The sequence below is a fragment of the Solea senegalensis genome, linkage group LG2 (genome assembly GCF_019176455.1).
Source record: "Solea senegalensis isolate Sse05_10M linkage group LG2, IFAPA_SoseM_1, whole genome shotgun sequence".
Lineage (NCBI taxonomy): Eukaryota > Metazoa > Chordata > Actinopteri > Pleuronectiformes > Soleidae > Solea > Solea senegalensis.
Genome location: NC_058022.1, coordinates 32,034,581 through 32,052,855, shown reverse-complemented (window position 1 = coordinate 32,052,855; position 18,275 = coordinate 32,034,581). Strand labels below are relative to the sequence as shown.

The 18,275-nt window shown below is 41.7% G+C and overlaps 1 protein-coding gene across 1 annotated transcript in view; it reads left to right on the top strand.

Annotated features, from left to right (window-relative positions):
* Positions 1-16,371, top strand: part of LOC122784677 (DNA-binding protein SATB2-like) — a 30,791-nt gene extending 14,420 nt beyond the window's left edge. The window contains exons 5-13 of the mRNA XM_044049988.1: positions 2,997-3,123; positions 4,371-4,494; positions 6,075-6,177; positions 7,835-7,885; positions 9,510-10,033; positions 10,111-10,323; positions 10,434-10,586; positions 12,199-12,390; positions 14,553-16,371. Of these exons, the coding sequence (XP_043905923.1) occupies positions 2,997-3,123; positions 4,371-4,494; positions 6,075-6,177; positions 7,835-7,885; positions 9,510-10,033; positions 10,111-10,323; positions 10,434-10,586; positions 12,199-12,390; positions 14,553-15,170 (2,105 nt within the window). The 3' untranslated portion in view covers positions 15,171-16,371. The remainder of the gene's footprint in view (positions 1-2,996; positions 3,124-4,370; positions 4,495-6,074; positions 6,178-7,834; positions 7,886-9,509; positions 10,034-10,110; positions 10,324-10,433; positions 10,587-12,198; positions 12,391-14,552) is intronic.
* The last annotated feature ends 1,904 nt before the right edge of the window (positions 16,372-18,275 follow it).

The window sequence follows — 18,275 nt, the reverse complement described above, 5'->3', positions numbered from 1 at the left end:
AGGAGGAAATCTTTCTTTTAACCTTTTATCTGCTGATCCAGTTCACCCACCAAATATCTGAATCCATGAGTCTCAGGCCAGAATCAAAAGTTTCTCATCGTCTTGAGATCAAAACAAGAGGGAAGACAACATCCAGGCGACCATGAAACGGCAGCCTACTCACACACACACACACACACAGAGAAAGACATTCCTGGTGTGTCCCCATAAACACAGGCCCTGTAACCAAGTGGCCGACGCCCTGCGACCCCCCTCGCCTCTCTCAAATAGCTAGGTTTTGTTCTGAGAAATAAGCCTTTTCTTTTTCAAATAAATATTTTTTGGCTGGAGTCGTGCATTTTTTCCCCCCAGTGTGGTCACAACCAAAATTATACAGTCTGCTATTTTCTTCTGCGATTGAATTGCATCTTGCATAACTTTGGCTGGATGTGTATTTTTAAGCTTTTAAACTGGCACAGGTTTTTTTTTTTTCTTTAATTAACTTGCACATTAAGGCTAATTAAAAAGAAGCTCTTTCGTATTTGGTGTATATGGTTTCTCCTCCGAGTTTAATATGACCCTAGGTAAAATGGCGAGCAAAAAATAGACATGTCAAATCTAATTTGAGGCCATGTTTTGGGAAACATTCACTGATTACTCACTTTAAAATATAAATTTACCATATTTTAAGGTTTTAAGTGGATCCCAGACACAAACCAAGTCCCTTTTCTTTTCAAACTGCACTTAAGAGCATTTATCGCCAAACCAAATTATTTCATGTATATTTAAAACGGTCTCTAAACCCCCTCCCAGACTTCTAAATCATTTAAAAACAAGTTTGAGTAATTACACGTCTGTGATTCAAACATGTTTCTTCACCAAAGAGAGTGAAATATCTGAAAATAGTTTCCAGGACACTGTCTTGCATGCTAAGGCCTCACAATCGGATGAAACTGTGGCTCAGCTTCATACTATCCTGATGTTTCATGGTGTTTTTTTGGTGACCCTGGATGATTTAAAATCCACTCTGCAGTGACTCACATGTCCATTTTATCACTAATTATATTCAAGCAGAAGCAATGGTTATATTTGTTTTGTTTTTTTCCAAAACTTTAAAGAAACTGTGTGTGTGAGTTTCCATAAATGAATTTACAAACTGTTACAAAGCTGTTACACTCTTAATCCATGTTTGTTGTCATTTTCCTTGCATTCTTTGATCTGCCAGTTTCTCGGGTGCTGACAAATATGTCTGGTATTCACTTCTTGTCTTGTCCCACCTACAGGCTCTGATGAGCTCGGTTGTTTCTCAACGCACATTCTGTAGCTCGGGGCTGCAACGAGTGAATCAAACCATTTTCGATAAATGACGAGTGTTTTATTAGGGAATAAAAAAACAAGCTTCAATTTAGGGTTTGTGGACAAAACAAAAGGAAATTTGAGAAACATCATCATTTCCAGGTTTGGGAAACACCGATCCACATTTTTCAGCATTTTATAGCGCAAACAACAAATCATTTGGGGAAAATAATTGTTAGTTGCAGCCGTACACGTAGCCATTGTTATTTGGTATAATAAAATGAAGATGTGGCATTAATTTAAAGAATGAAAAGTTTGTGTGTCACGCAGTGAAGTAAAAAGAAACAACTGATTATACATGTTAGATATTTAGGGTACTTTAAGGACCCTATTGAAACTAAAGGCATTATTATTCATATTTTTATTATTAGTCCTCAGAATTAATTGTATTTTTGAGGGCCTAAGCATGCTCATAAACTTACAAAATTTTAAATTTAGATCTGAAAGATGTTTGGCAGAAAATGGGAGGGGCAAATAACTGGTTTATTTAATATTTAAATTAAAAAAACGATTTGCTGGTTATTAATGTAATACAGTGCGTATATCTCTTAGCATGTTAACATACACTCAAATTCCACTTTTATGTTTATGAAGTGAGATTTAAAGAAGTCTAAAATGTCATCCGTGCTGCCTTCTTGATAAATAATCGATTACTAAATGAATCGTCAGCTAATATTATAATCAATTTATTTATTTTTTTTAACAATTAAAACAAGTTGTCTGATTTTTCTGCTTCTTAAAGGGGAATAGGTTCTGATATCTTTGCTTCCTATTAAAAAAAAAACAAAACACTGAAAAACACTGGTCATAGTAACATTTTCAGCTCATTTTGGACCTAACAATTAATTGATTATGAAAATAATCGTTAGTGCCAGCCATCAGAACTATTTGCTTCTGTTTGCTGAGTGTATTTAAGGTCAGGAGTTTAAAATGTTGGTTTATATCAATGACAAACTGATGACATGACAAAAGCAAAGCTTGAGCAGCAGCAGGAAACACAGTTTAAAGTGCCAGAAACCTGCTGTCAGACAGACAGACAGACAGACAAAGGAACAATGACGGTGTTTATTCAGAGCTTCAACATCAAAATTGCTGCTCTCATCTTTAATGTTGAGCTGGTTTTACATTTCCCCTCTGATTAATCAGCTGGAGAGTGCAGAGAAAATGTCTTTTGTTCTTGTGCCCCCCTATGGGCCCATCACACACACACACACACACACACACACACACACACACACACACAGGTTTGTGCAGCTTGTTTGTAAGCCTTATCCATAACCTTAACCTAACCACAACTCAAATCTTAACCTTAAACGTAAACCATTCCTCAGAAGGACCAGGTTTTGGTCTCCATGAGGACTACTGGTCCTGACAAGGTCAGTGTTTATGCCAGAAAAGAGGAAACAAAATCAAGCACACACACACACACACACACGACTGAGGCTGACAGGCCAAGCAGCGTCTGGCTTTGATTTAGCAGCTCCTAACATGATTAGGCCTGTTTAGATTTGCACTTGTAGTCATGGTTGGAGCAAACTGAGAGAATGTTCCAGAACAGGAGAGTTTCAGCTCCCTCTGCACACACTGACTGGACATCAGTGTCCAACAGAAGACGATTATTTTATTATAATGCGCTGTGTGTGTGTGTGTGTTTTCTCCAGGTATCATTAAAGTGGGCCGCTGGAAGCCGATGCCCATCCACTATCTCACAGACGCGCCAGAGGCAACGGTGGCTGACATGCTGCTGGACGTTTATCACATGGTCACACTGCGCATCATGCTGCACAGGTCAGCTACATATGGTGTATTTAAATTATAGTACTTTAGCAATGTTGTCATTGCCAGAGCCACCTAATTTTAATTATTTGCTAATTTTAATTCTTGTTTTAATGGTAAGCTTGGCAGTGAACATAAGAAAGTAACATGTAAGGTGTTTAAAACCGAGCTGAAATCACTGACGACACGTTTGCACTAGCACAGAAGCTGAGAAGTTGCACATCAATTAATTTCACTGGCGCTGTTTCAGGAAGCCAGTGAGAGAGGAGAGAGTGGGAAGAACACCTGTACATACGTTTTTTGGCCATTGAGAGAGACTCAAAAATGTTAGTTCAAATTTAACACACACAATCTGGTTTTGTGTACAAGGGCAGTGCTTTTCTAAATAAACCTTTTTGGTTTTCTTCATTTGAAATTGTTAAAACTGTATTTTAACATGCAGTACATTTTAAATAATTGCCAGATATTGTAAGTTGTTCTGCAAAAATGGGCAAAAGCACTTACTCACAGGACATTTTTATGGTTAAAATAAGAAAAAAAAAAAAAGGGTTAACGCCTGATGTTAATATTAAATATCAAAATCAAAAACCTGAATAATATAGGCTATATAGATGGTGAGTGACCAGACTATATACAGGGCATCATGACTTTAACTGAGTTGTGCTGGATTTCACATAAAAGATATTGCACTGACATGAATAACAATATTTATGAACATAGGAGTTTCATGTGGTTTGTTATACAACCTTGACCATATCCATTTTATCAGATAAAGATATGCGTGCTGCAATTTTGTCTTACTTAATTAAGTTATGGCTGATCTTTGTCGAATATAAACTGATTTTGTTTCACTCGGACCACTATCAGATGAGTTCACAAAAGCTCCACACGACTCTGTGTGACATTCCCGTGCTGCATACAGGAAATTATTTGTTCACTGTGCAAGTATTGTCGACAGCGAACATGGTTAGAGTGAGAGTGAAAACTCAAAAGAAGTGCCTTTGAAAAGTTTCAAAAGGGGAATTAATCTGCTTCTTGTCCCCCACCCGCCCCTGCACGGCTCCTGTATACACACAAACGTCACATCAGGTCTGATGAAGGACGCAGCATACAGACAAAAAAAGTTATAGCTTTAAAATAAATCACCTGGTGTCATGAGCTGTTCAAAGGGAAATCACTTCATGATGTTTCTTTCTGGAGTGTTTTTAATGATTCAGTGGTCACTGTGTTGTGTCATCGTGAATATTTTTGTTCCATAGCTTCGCGCGGCTGGAGGAGCTGCCGTCAGAGCAGTGGACCCATGCCACGGTGAGGAACGCCCTCAAAGAGCTGCTGCGAGAGACCAACCAGAGCGCTCTGGCTAAAGAGTGTCCTCTCTCCCAGGTAAGCACTCTACCTGAATGTCCCCGTACCTGAACGTCCACAAAAAGCACAAAATCTAAATGATTTGACTGTTGAACTCTTTGTTTATACTTTCCTGATTTCCACATTATGGATTACATTTTTTATGATTAGTATGTTACAGGAAGTAACAAGTAAACAGAGATAGAGTTTTAAATTCCTTTGCTTAAGCTAAATGGTTCAGTGTGTGTGATGATGATGATTCTATTTCACACACACACACACACACACACACACAGCTGAAAATATTTTTTATAAACATGTGGTGTCATCATCAGTTACCCACACGTTTGCAGTGTGTAATCTGTCCCACATACACATACAGTTATTGATACAATCCCATGGGAAAAGATGCAAATACACACACACACCTCAATTATACTGCTGTCTCTCTCACACACACACACACACAGAGGGAGAGACACACACACCCTGCAGTCATTAGACCTGAGAGTGTGTCATTTCGACTTGTGATTTACACACGGGACTTCGTCATGATGTAATTAGTGATTAGGGGGAAGTGTGTGGGTGGTGTGTGTTTGCAGCCTGACTCATGTGAGTTTTAATCCTCACTGTTTCCCATGTGGAGCCTCCACCACTCTCTTTAAGAGTTGTTGCATCTATCTGAGGAACTGACCACAGTGCATGCTGGGGGAAAAAATAAATAAGAATAAAAAGTCAGGCTCAAGAGTTGTCACGAATCAGCCGAGAGTTGGTCAATGCTGAAATCTCATCACCCAATTATAGAAGGCAGAGCCACACCCAGCACAAACCACAGGCTTTTATTAACAGCCTAATTATATTAAAATAAAGTTTGATTCTTCATAATAAAGTCATAAATCTGTAATAATGTTTATTTATTATAATACTTTAGAGCAGAATTATAGAAGGGGCCAAAATTCAAGTCCAGGGCCAGACAAGGTCAAATAATATCAAAAAGCAAGCTAATAAATTCATTTTAATTTTTTCAAAAACTTGAAATTAAACGTGTCATGTTAAGATACATTAGTGAACGCAATGGATGCTTAATTGATTTAATCATGGAATAGCCTGGGCTAAATATTTACATAGTCAAGTCAACTTTATTTCTAGTGCACATTTAAAAGGGTGCTTTACAGATTTAAAGGCACAGCAACATAAAAGGTATAAAAAATAGAAGTAAAATAATGACATAATAGAACAATAAAATGGTAAGAAATGACATAGAAGTGTCCGGGTTGATTACTTTTATCCTGAAGTGAAGGCCAAGGAGAAGAGGTGGGTCTTTAAATGTTCAGTGGTGGGGGCAGATTTTATTCGCATTGGTAAAAGTTTAGGGGCAGCTACAGAAAAGGCCCAATCGCCCCAGGTTTTTAGTTGGGATTTGAGAGAGAGAGAGAGAGAGAGAGAGAGAGAGAGAGAGAGAGAGAGAGAGCCCCACAATTCATTTATTTCTTTTAGAGGTGAGCGGGCCGAACACAATCGTACGGCAGGCCAGATGTGGCCCGTACGCCTTGAGTTTGTGCTTTTAGACCTTTTCTTTTTTTAATGCATCATTCCTCACATTTCCTTCCTCTGTCCAGAGTATGATTTCAGCGATAGTGAACAGCTCCTACTACGCCAACGTCTCCACCTCAAAATGCCAAGAGTTCGGACGCTGGTACAAGAGATACAAACGCATCAAAGGTAAACTTATTCCTCCTGTGAAGATTTTTCCTGTCCAATAGAAATGACCTCTGAGCCAAAGACACTTGCTCCCAGACGCGCCACAGCAAACAGGCAGCTCTCTGCAGGTCTGAGTCTGGATGAATATTTAACACGTACAATACTGTCGTGGTCACTCTCCTCCTGGCCACACGGCAGAGTAGTGGCTAGCACTGATGTCTTACAGCAAGATTGGGGTCTTTTTAGCTTTTTGCTGGTTTCTCTGGTTTCCTCCCACAGTCCCAAACATGCAGAGGTTAACTGAACACTCTAAATTGACCATACTGTCCAGGGTGTGACTCCATCTTTTTCCCTATGTCAGCTGGGATTGACTCCAGCTCCCTGTGACCCTCATGTGGGAGGATAAATCTGTAGACAGTGAACGAATGAACGGATATTCACCATGCTGAAATATTCTACCACTGGAGACTTTTATGTTTAGTTTCAGTCGACTGAACCCTTGCATCAAATATCGAACTCAAGTGAAAAAGTTAATTGGGATGCATGTAATCCCGATGTTTCACAGTCGCCTTACTCCTTAAATGCACACAGGCTGTAGGTTTATGATGTTCAGCAACTCCTGCCTTGTTAAAAAAACTTTACAGTTTCTGTGACCAACTCAAACCGTTCAGCTGTTTATACTTTATTTGCCTCCTGTTGCTTTTCACACACAAAAAAGCAGAGCCCTTTCAAAAGTGACACTCGTGACTGCGCTCACCTGCCTCGTCGCCTTTTTGGTTGTTTTTTTTGTGTGGCCTCAAAAAAGCGAAGCGTAATTTTAATGAAGTTCTTTCCCATTCTTCTGTCTGTCCACCCCCTGCATGTTTACGAGCGTCTGTCAGCCTGTATGTGTCTAATCTGCAGCATGAGATGTCTGTCAATGACAGCTCTCAGTAGGAAGGAACTGTCACATGGTTCACATTAATGTCACCCTTAATACACATGACAAAACTAAATGCTCTTAACTCCAAATGGAAAACAGCAGTGGTAGCCCCACACACACAAGCTTGTCTTACACATACACACACACACACACACACACACACACACAGGGAAGGTAAAAGTCTGAAGCCCTGCCAAACCTCACTCCAACTTTTATTCCCTTAATAACTGAAAATGTGACTCTGAACCAAACCCAGTGGAAGCGTAATAAGAAGCAGATTTATGTGCAGCACAGCAGAGAGAGAGGGAGAGAGGCCAAAGAATTCAGAAAAGGAAAGACAAAGTTCACCTCAGCGATAAAGAGAATCTTTTCACTGATTTGATCTGATTTGATTAATCAGGAGCTGCTTGACCAACCTGTAGCCAACTTCATTCACTGTAAAGAACGCAGCAGCAGCAGCCAGTCACAGTGACTTATAGAAAATTGGAAATAAAACATTAGAAATTAAGTTTTAATGGACTATAAAGGATAGAAAATAAACTAGATTTGTCTGATTTAAAGTAATCTTGAGGTAAGGAGTGTCTATTCCCTTGATGGCTGGTTTAAAAAAAAAAGCCATCGAAAAGAGGAGAATAACTGAAAAATGAAGGTACACACTGTTAACAGAAAGGTTTAATAAAAATGCAGTACAGTTAAATAAGTGATGTAAGGGATTTATAATGACTCTGATGCAGACTTGTCATGTTTCCTCTTCAGGTGACTACATTGAGAAGATGTGGAGTGCACAGGACAAGTCGGATATAAAAGGTACGTTCAAGGGCGAGTGGATGGTTGGAGACAAACAACCATCCACTCTCTCACTATTTAGAGTGTCCAATTTGCCTAATCCCCAAATCTGCATGTTTTTGGACTGTGGGAGAAAACCGGAGAACCCGGAGAAGTGCTGTGAAGGTAATCCAGCAGCTGCTAATTACTGCATGTCCAAAACTCATTATTAGCGTTATTTAAATCCATATTAACCTCAGACCAATATGATCTAAAGTCATAAATCACTTTACTGCCTTCACAGCTGGCTGTGTAGGATGTCTGATCAATGGGCCACTTCAATCTACTTATTCTGGATGATTTTAGATTCATTTATGCAACTTTTCTCTGAACCTCTTTGAACTGCTCTGAAAAATGAAGAAAAAAATTTTTTTTTTAAATTAAAGTTTTGTCCAATTAGAAAAGACAAGACGGCCATATAAACAATACAACCTGGCACATGTAAACAAACAACAATAAAACACTCAAATACATGAATAAATAAATAATAATAAACTGTTACCCTTACTGACAAGTCCTGACGATCTACTATAATTAGAATATACATTATCTTCCATCGAGAAGAAAAACAAACAAAGGAAACAACAACACTCAATTTATTTTTAAAGCATCTATATCGAAATCATTGTTCTCAAGGAAATTATAGAAAAAAATCCAGAACGTGTCAAGCCTGTTCTTGGTTGCGTAACTTATCTTTTCCCTCAACCATTGCACTGTAACACAAGGAGTGTCTGATCTCTAATTTTTTGGGGAAGTAATAAAGCTATCCGGGTAAAGATTTAATAAACATTATTTTGGGCAATATTCTTTTGCCAATAATTAGGTCAGCCAGGTCTGATACCTTCCTCCAAAATCTGTGGACATTTCCACATACAGTATTATGAAACAAAGTTTCTTTTTTGTTCTTTACATTTAAGTATCAGGTTTGTTTGCATTAAAGTGGTGTTATATATAATCTACTTATCCATTTATGTTGTAATTGTTTGGAGTTTGTGTTTATGGACTGGTTTTGGGCTGGACTTCTCTGTTAGGTTCTCCTGTAAGTCTGTTCTCTATGCTTGCAATAAGACTTGTGATGACTCCTCAGAGAGTCTTTCAGCGTGGAGCAGGGAGGAGGTTTCTAACTATTTCTCTGTCTGGAATAAAATGAAACTCCCTAAGCAAATATTTAAAGAAGGGTTTTTGAGGGAACCCATATCTGGATTTTGAGTTCTTCAAATGACATGAAAACGGTGTTTTCATTGTTGAGGTTCAGCTTCCCTGGCTTCACCCCGCGATGCCCAGGCTTTGAACCTTGTCAGCTCTACCAGGATGGAAATGGGTTGGAAACCTGAGACAATAATTTAGTGATTTTCCCAAATATCCATGGGAATTATGCCAAAGTGTTGATGTGTTTTTTTTTAAGAAAAGTCTGTTTAATTACTTTCAGCTTGTTTGCAGAATATAATTACACATTTAAAGGAATGTTACTCAAGTGTGATTCTGTTGAAACCCAGACTGAAATAAGAACATCCCTGCTCTGATTTGAACTGCCCAGTAATACCACTCAAGGTTAGGCAGTTGTAACACACCTATATTGTTTGTGTGTGTGTGTGTGTTGACACAGTGGAGAGGGATTTAGACCTGGGCATCATCAGCCATCGTCCTCCCGCTCTCTTACCCTCCACCGCACATCTGGCCACCATTGGTGGCCCTGGAGCTCTGCCAATCAAGAGTGGCCTTGGGGACACCCCCACACCCACCCAGCCTCATGGTCTGCCTCACCCAGCGGGCCAGCACCACCCCAGTCCTCCACTGCGTCCCCAGGCTCCGCCGCTTCTGGGCCACAGCAGCCTTCTGTCCCCTCAGCTCGTCCGCCAGCAGCTCGCCATGGCCCACCTCATCAACCATCAGCTTGCCGTCAGCCGCTTACTCGCCCACCAGCAGCACCCACAAGGAGTCAACCAGCAGTTCCTCAACCACCCGCCCATCGCAAGGGTCTGCAAAGGCCCCGGGGGAGCGACTGAGTCGGGCCTCAACTGCTCAGGGGCCGAAGTCTCACCAGACATTTACCAGCATGTCAGGAACGAGCTGAAGAGGGCCAGCGTTTCTCAAGCAGTGTTTGCCCGCGTGGCTTTTAACCGCACACAGGTAATCTAAAATAAAATGATGTCACTGTCCACCAGAGACTGAAGATAACAATGATAGTAACTGTGTGTGTGCTGCAGGGGTTACTTTCAGAGATCCTTCGTAAGGAGGAGGACCCTCGCTCTGCCTCTCAGTCACTGCTGGTCAACCTGAAGGCCATGCAGAACTTCCTCAACCTGCCCGAGGGCGAGCGAGACCGCATCTACCAGGAGGAGAGAGAGAGGAGCACCAACACGAACCACAACCACACCACCAACCACATCTCCACCCCTACCACACACAGACACACACAGGTACCATACACACACACACACACACTCTGGCCTCATACTCAAACCCCAAACATCACCTCAAACAAAATATAGAATTAATGAAATTTCCCATTGTTTCCCTCTGTATGCAGTCAAAGTGCAGCGTGTCCAGTGCAGAGCTGCCACTGAAGCTCGACTCGCTGATGAACATCACGTCAGGGATCTACGATGAGATCCAGCAGGAGATGAAGAGGGCGAAGGTCTCGCAGGCTCTGTTTGCTAAAGTGGCTGCCAATAAAAGCCAGGTTAGTCCCAGTGAAACAGCTGTTTTTGAAAAGCTTCCAGATCAAACCTTTGGTTTAATTATAGCACTGTAACTTTGTCGATGCGACGTGGAAATAATTAGGGCACATAATTGATTCCGTCCAGACCATGCCAGGAACGCAGCTCTCTGCTCCCTGGGACTGTCAAGGCTGTCGTTCAAAATCACTCCCCTGGTGTCCGATCCTGAAGCGAGCGGAGGTACTCGAGTGACTGAATAAGCCCTTATTCCGGCAATAAAATAAATATGTAATCGATTACTAACCTGATGATTCATAAAGCACTTTTCAGAAGCGGCTGCAGATCAAAGTCTGTATGATCGTAATAATAACTTGTAGAAAGACCTTCACACCCATCCAACATTCTTATCACTATCCACCACTGAAATAAAGTCTCTTTTTTAATATTTATATCCACAAACATCCTGCAGTTGAAGTTGCATATATAGCTGCTCCCTGACTTTCTGATGAGGGTGTAACGGGGAGGTGTGAGTGATTTCTTCGTGTGTGGGTGTGTGGAGTGTCTGATTACCCCGCTGTGGTATGCCATCATGTCTCCATCCTCATATAAACAATGCGGGTGATCGAGGATGAGATCAAAGCTCAGTCTGCGCTTTGAGGGAGGGAGAGAGAGAGAGAAGGGGGGAGAGAGAGGAAGAGAGAGCGCAATATGGTTTTCAAGCCAGTAGCAATGTCTTCACATTATCACACAAACCTCCTGCAAGTTCTTCATCACCGAGGCACAAGAAGTTAAAGTTAAAGTGTCGCAGAGGAAAAAGTGAGGGGGTGAGTGAGGGATGAAGGGGGGAGGGGGGGACAGAAGGAGGAAGAAAATGGAGACAAGATGATGGAGGGATGATCACATTATTACCATTAATTTGCAGGCTGAAGGCTGTGAATAAACAACAGCTGGTGGCAGATCCTGGGTCAGCCTAGCAGATATAATCCAATCTTTACACACACACACACACACACGCTCTCGATGTTTCCCTCATTTTCATTCTCCTCCACCTTCTCTGCTCTGTTGCATTTAAAAGTATCAGCAATTGACCAAAAAAGGTGATGCAAAGTGATGCCAAACACGAACATAAGAACATTATCGACAGAAGAAGAAGATAACGGGGGCAGCCCGTGGACAAGCCTCTCCTCTGTCTCTCCAGGAAGCGCTGACAAACTTTAGTGTGCTTAAAAAAGTCTAAACTATCATATATGTATATTGGTAAGCCTGAAACATGAAATAGGGTTGGATCACATGACACTCATTAGGTTTTCTCTCCTCAGAGAGAAAAACTAACCTGTTTTTTGTAGTAGTCTGCAAAAAAGATCTGCAGCTTTTTACACTGCAGTTGTTTTTCATGAAACAATGTGTTTGTGATTTTGGTTTGAGACAAATAGTCTTTGCTTCTACACAAGGAGCAATTTGCCAGATCATTACACTGTCCTAGTTAAAGACTTGTCTAGTGAGTGAGTTAATTTCAAAGTTATGTGTCATCATGTTCCGGCCCGATTTGGTCACATCATCACTACGTTACGCCGTCATTCATTGTCACTCTAGCTTTTTCACATTTTTTTTTCCTCCACTGGGTCTTGGCTGTAGGGTTGGCTGTGTGAGCTGCTCAGGTGGAAGGAGAGCCCGAGCCCCGACAACCGCACGCTGTGGGAGAACCTGTGCACCATCAGGCGCTTCCTGGCGCTAACGCAGTCCGATCGCGACCACGTCTACGAAGAGGAGTCGAGGCAGCAGCACAGCGACAGAGTTCACACCGTTCTCCACATCCCAGAACAGCAGGTACCAACACGTACCGACAATTGTAGCCTCTCAGGGGTGTGAAACTCAACAATGAGCGAGTAACGTTAAGCAAGAGAGAGCAAAATATGTGACGCCTGCGAAATGCAAATTTCAGGACCTCTCGCTCATCAAAGAACATTACAAAGACTGACTTTGACCAAGATCCAAAGGACAAGTCAATAAAACACAATAGACAAAGCGGGTCTTACATGTTGCCGTCCCATCGTAACCTGTGCCATTACATTCGGCCCTTGAATTTGAGGGGAATTGGTCCTGGAAAAAGTCATTTTTCCATGACCAACACGCGCTTAGCCAATAAGTCACTGTACTGTTTTCAAAGTTAATAAGTTTGTTTCTCTTTTTACGGGACAATGTAAAAGTGTCAGTGGAGTTTGACACACGTGATGTAGACGATACATCAACCTTGTATTCTACTGGAATGATGATGGGAGTAACAAGTAAAAACTAAAAGAAATGTGCTCATTTTTTTAATAAACACAACCACAGTGCGGCCATGTGTGAGCAAAAAGTACAAATCAAAGCATCTTTTGTGAGTAAGAAAATGTTTTTGTCTCTCTGCGTCTGTGATCCCACCACCTGCCCTCCTCTTTGTCATCGTCGTATCCCATAAGTCATTGAAAATAGAAGTGGTAAATGACCTGCCCACACATTTCCTGCTAAACACTCCTCCATTCCACCCTCTACCCCAAAACCCAAGAACGCTCTCCAGTCAGGCCCTAACCTCAATATTATTCAGAACACAGCCTGTAATTATTGAAGCCGAGAGAGAGAAAAAAGGAATTGCCATTATCTTTATTTAGGTCCTTTAATTTTGATGGGCCAAAGATTTACATGTTGGAATTCCTGTGTTTGGGTGTGCTGGCCGCCCCACCCTGCTAATAGGCTTGAGCAGTGTGGTCGCCTGTGTGATGAACGGGGGGGAGAGCGGAGCGTTCATGTTGGCAGCGGATGGAAGCGGGTCAATCACCCTTCCACTTGTACGACATTTCCTCTGAGCGGTGGCGGTGCAGTGCGACATGGGAAGAGCGGGTCACTCGTGATTGTAGCCGCGACAGCTTTGAGGTCTGTACTGAAAAAAGTCACGAGTGACTGATGAGAGATAGACTCTGTATGTCGTTTATATAGTAACAAAAGGAAAAATATTTATTGATTCCAGACACTGTTAATGGGATATAGTGTGGTTTTGTGTCACGGTCCTCGGTCAGATGTGGTACCACCCGCAGCGCCGACTTTATGTGTATTATTTATGACCCGGAAGTCACATGTCGCCCCCATTAGTTAAGCTGTTAGTTTAGTTGTGCTTTGAAACCAGAGTCCTGGGTTGAAAACTCTCCTGTGAGAGACACATTTTGTGTATATTATTTGTTATAAAACACTCCAGATGAGAGTGAAAGAAAGGCAGATCATTTTTAACAATGAAGATTAGATTATTATAAAATAGTGCACTTGTTTGTAAAGTTTACTGTTAGAAAAAGGTCTGAGAGGCCATTGGCCCCCGGAAATCTTCCCATTATCAAATCTGGCCCTGGTTTGAAAAAGGTTTTGACACCCCTGGCTTAAATCTTTGTTATCTTAAGAATATAGAAACTGAAAGTCAAGTTGCAGTTGGACAAATTTAACATCCATTCATCCATTTTCTACCACTTTATCCTCCACATAATTAACATAATTAACTGACAAAAACACAACAGCTGAATCATTCAGGCAGCAGGGGATCGTCTACTCTTTTGTGGCATAATGTAAAATGGCTGATTTTCTCTATGGACTTTGGTGTGGGGCAGAGAACAGATTTGAAACTTTAGAAAAGTTTAGGAAAGGATATCCGTGTGATGGCAAGGAAAAGCAGCATTCATATTGTCAAGGTCTTTTAGGCTTAAATAAGTATAAGACATTTTATTTATGTGTTAATTAAAAGTCTCTCTATTATCTAATTGACAAATACTTACATTTCTTGAGCTCTGCTTATGTTAAAGCTATAGAAAAGAGGGCATTTCTTGTTATATCTATTGTGTTCTTGCTGCATATTACAAATTGTACAAATTAGGCATTAAAAGTGTCATTTAATATGGTTCTGTATTTGCTGCATGAATGAAAAGTCTTAAAATCCTCTTATTAATAATCCTTGAATTCTTTTTGAACAGGCTCTCCACAGACAGCCCCTCCCACCGCTGACCTCTCCATCTCCAGTCCATGAAGAACCACAGCCCGTCCTGCTGCCGGCACTGCACAGCTCAGAGGAGACGCCCCAGCGCGGGATGAGTCCAGGCCTCGGAGGACAGAAGAAAGCCCGCTCCCGGACACGGATCTCTCTGGAAGCGCTGGGAATCCTGCAGAGCTTCATCGGCGACGTGGGCCTCTACCCCGACCAGGAGGCCATCCACACCCTGTCGGCTCAGCTGGACCTGCCCAAGCACACCATCGTCAAGTTCTTCCAGAACCAGCGCTACAACGTCAAGCACCACAGCCAGACCAGAGAGTCCGTCCCCGAGGACGACGGCGACAGCTTGAGTCCCAGTGAGGGAGGCATGAACGCGGCGGAGCAGAGCAGAGCGGAGGACGCGTTCTCCGCGTCCGAGGAGTCCAGCGAGGACGGCAGAGGATCAGTGGTGTTCAGAACAGAGGGAGGAGATGACCGAGAGGTGGAGATGGAGCTGGAGAAGGAAGAGGCGGATGACGGGAAAGCCTCAGGTCCCGCGACGTCCTCGCTGTCCCCCTACAGCAGCCTGGACAGTCCACACTCTGCAGAGCAGCAGAGATAACAGCAGAGGACACACACACACACACACAAACAGCTGTGAAGCACACACACACACACACACATGCTCTGTACCAGAGCTGATCAGAGCTCAGTGATATCTGGACGACTACATTTGAAGGATAATGCCAGTGTTTTTTTAATATTTTATAACACTGATGTAAAGATACAGTACGTACTGTATCTTTACATACACCGATGCTTAAATTTCCACTTCTCTCTAAAGTTGAGGATTTGATCCTCTGAGAGCTTTAAGCTTGCGGTACACGTACTGTAAGTTATACGTACACGACTTCAGGAGAGAGAGGGAGAACAATTCAAGGACGTTTCATGGAAGCCGTGGTGGAAAATCCTTTCAGATATTCAAAATAAATAAATGAAGGCGCATCGACTTACTGTACGTACAGTAGCTGTTTAGCAGCAGCCGCCGCTCGTGTAAAGAGGTAAAGAGTCACTCAACTCGACAAAGCCAGTTTTCTACTCGTGTTTTTTCTAGCGTGCCGTTTATTGTCGTGCTTTGATGCTTCGAGCGTTTCATACATGGACTCTTACTGACAATAAACCACCATTGTATTAATATTTATTGCCACCTTTGTATTCAGGAAATCAAAAGTATTATCGCTGTCATGAGTTTTTGTTTGTGGTCTTTGTAAATGTGACGAGAGAGGAAAAGTCTGAGCTTTGAAATCACAGACTTTTTATTTGCTATTTCTGGATCAATGTATCGATTCATGAACATGAAATTTCAAAAGTGAAAACATAGACTAAAAAAAAGTGATTCTTATTTATATTTAAACGTGAGAGTGAATTTAAATCATGACATCATGACATCATATTTCAGTTGCGACAAATGCGACAGTAAAAATCATTTCCATATCAATTCCCTGAATCGTATCGATCCAGATCATATCACGAGAGACTGTGTGATATTGGCAAATGGCCCAATAGTCGACTCTGAAGCTGTCGATTTACACTCGGTATGTAAACGCTGACAATCTGTCGTCATGGATGCAAGTTACTGTCAACATTGTTTGTTTTTTTGAATCATTTTATGCCACAAAGGAACAAGGTAGGAAATGTATTTCCTTTCCCAGTCTGTGCGGCCCTGGACGAGAGCACACAAGCTTTTTATTTGTTCCACTTTGTCAATTTAACTCTCTGTTTTGTTTCAGGACAAGAAAATCTGATAAAACCTTTTGAAATTATTGTGTAAAAGTTGCCCTGTTTTGTTTTTTTTTGCCTTTTTCTTCTGAGCATGCGGTGGTGAATTAAGTGAATTATGCCACATCGTTAGGCTTGTTGTGTGAGGTAAAAAAATGATGAGCCAATATGATGTGTAGTATGGGTCCAATAGTTGAAATCACTGGATCGGAAAGAGAGAGAAGACGGATGTTAAATCTGACATAATAGAACTTTTGTTGTATTTATTTCACAGTAAATGAGTTGTACACATAATTTTTTTTTAATTTTTAACCGTACAAATGTTGCTATGCTGTTTGTGTACACACAATACCATGGAGAGCATTAATTGTAGACTTAACTCGAACTCAGTCAACTGTGTGAAAGCAGAGTATTTGTTTCAGTTCGTGCTTTCAAAATGTTTACATTATGGCTAAATGGTAAAAACATTAACATAAATACTGTATGTTAAGAGCTCAGTTAAGTTAAAAAAAATTCAAACAGATTTCAGTAGATATTCAAGATTGTGATACTAGTTTGTCTCTGAAAATTGAGACATTTCTATTTATAAGGTACCATAACGTACTTTATATCACATTATGTCAAAAGTAGAGATAAGATGTCATTCCTCAGCTTTGACCCCACAGACCTAAACCAGCAGCTGTAACACGTAAAATCTACCGTACAATTTTTCTTTTTAAATCCCTGATTCAAAACAGACGGCGGCTCCTGAGCACCGTGTGTGATATATATCTATATATATAGATGTCTGTATATTGACTGTATATAGACATTTGATTGATAGAAAAATCCAGATATTTAATAAACGTGTGGGTCAAACGGCCTCACACCCATTAAACCCTTGTGTCATGGTACGAGAGCGGTTCAGTGTGCAGAGATCTGGTTTGATTTCTCCTTCTCCCTCACTCTGGGAATCATTATGAAACAGATTAATTTACGATTCGTGCTAAGTGCAGCGCAGTTTCATGTCCTCGCTGCTCGTCAGGGCATCTGATAACAATTTGAATAATTACAATTTAACAGCTGCCATGTGTGAAAGTGTGCCTCCTCTCCTCGTCTCTGCCACCCTCTGCTCTGCAACACGTTTAAAGGAGCAATCGCTGGATTTCTGACTTCTTGACGGAGGAGACGTCTGTGGGTGAGCGTCCACGCTGGGTGTCGTGACTCTGTTTCATTGACGTGAGTGGAAGCTTTACAAATGTCTACTCTGTGTGTGTTTATAAGTGTCATATTGAACTCGCATCTAATATTACAACTGCATCAGTGAGCGTTGGTACGCTCCAGTGGGTTTGTGCTCACACAGCTGGCTATTAGAGCCGTATGACAGACTGATACGGGGCCATTAGAGGTGTGTGTGCGTGTTGCGGAATAGGGATGCAGGTGCTCCATGTGCTGATATTACTCAGGATGCTAAGGGGAGGGGCATGGATGGCGAGGGTGTGTGTGTGTGTGTGGGGGGGTTTGTGCTCTCAGTGGAGCTTGCAAACACACCTGCGATCGCACGCTCACACCCACACACACTGTTCTCCAGCACGTTAATACACACTCTGATAAACAGGTTAATACTCACAGCGGCAGCACTTTACACAACATTGAGCACAACACAGTCATCAGTTAAGCCAACGTGTGGCTCTGTGTGTGTTTGTGTACATGAAGTGATATCTCTGTGAGGACATTTTGTCTGGGCCCCGCAACCTTAAAGGTCTTTTTCTGAGGTGAAGACCTGGTTTGAGGGTTAAGGCCCTGGCTTACTTCCACGCGTGCTGTGGACATGCCGTGATTTGGCTGCATGTGTAGCTTCTAATTCTAATCATAATGTGAAATTTTCACAAATTCACCCTGGGGGCCGGATTGGACCCACTGGGGTGGCGGTTCTGGGCTGCGGGCCATGCGTTTGACACCCCTGCTC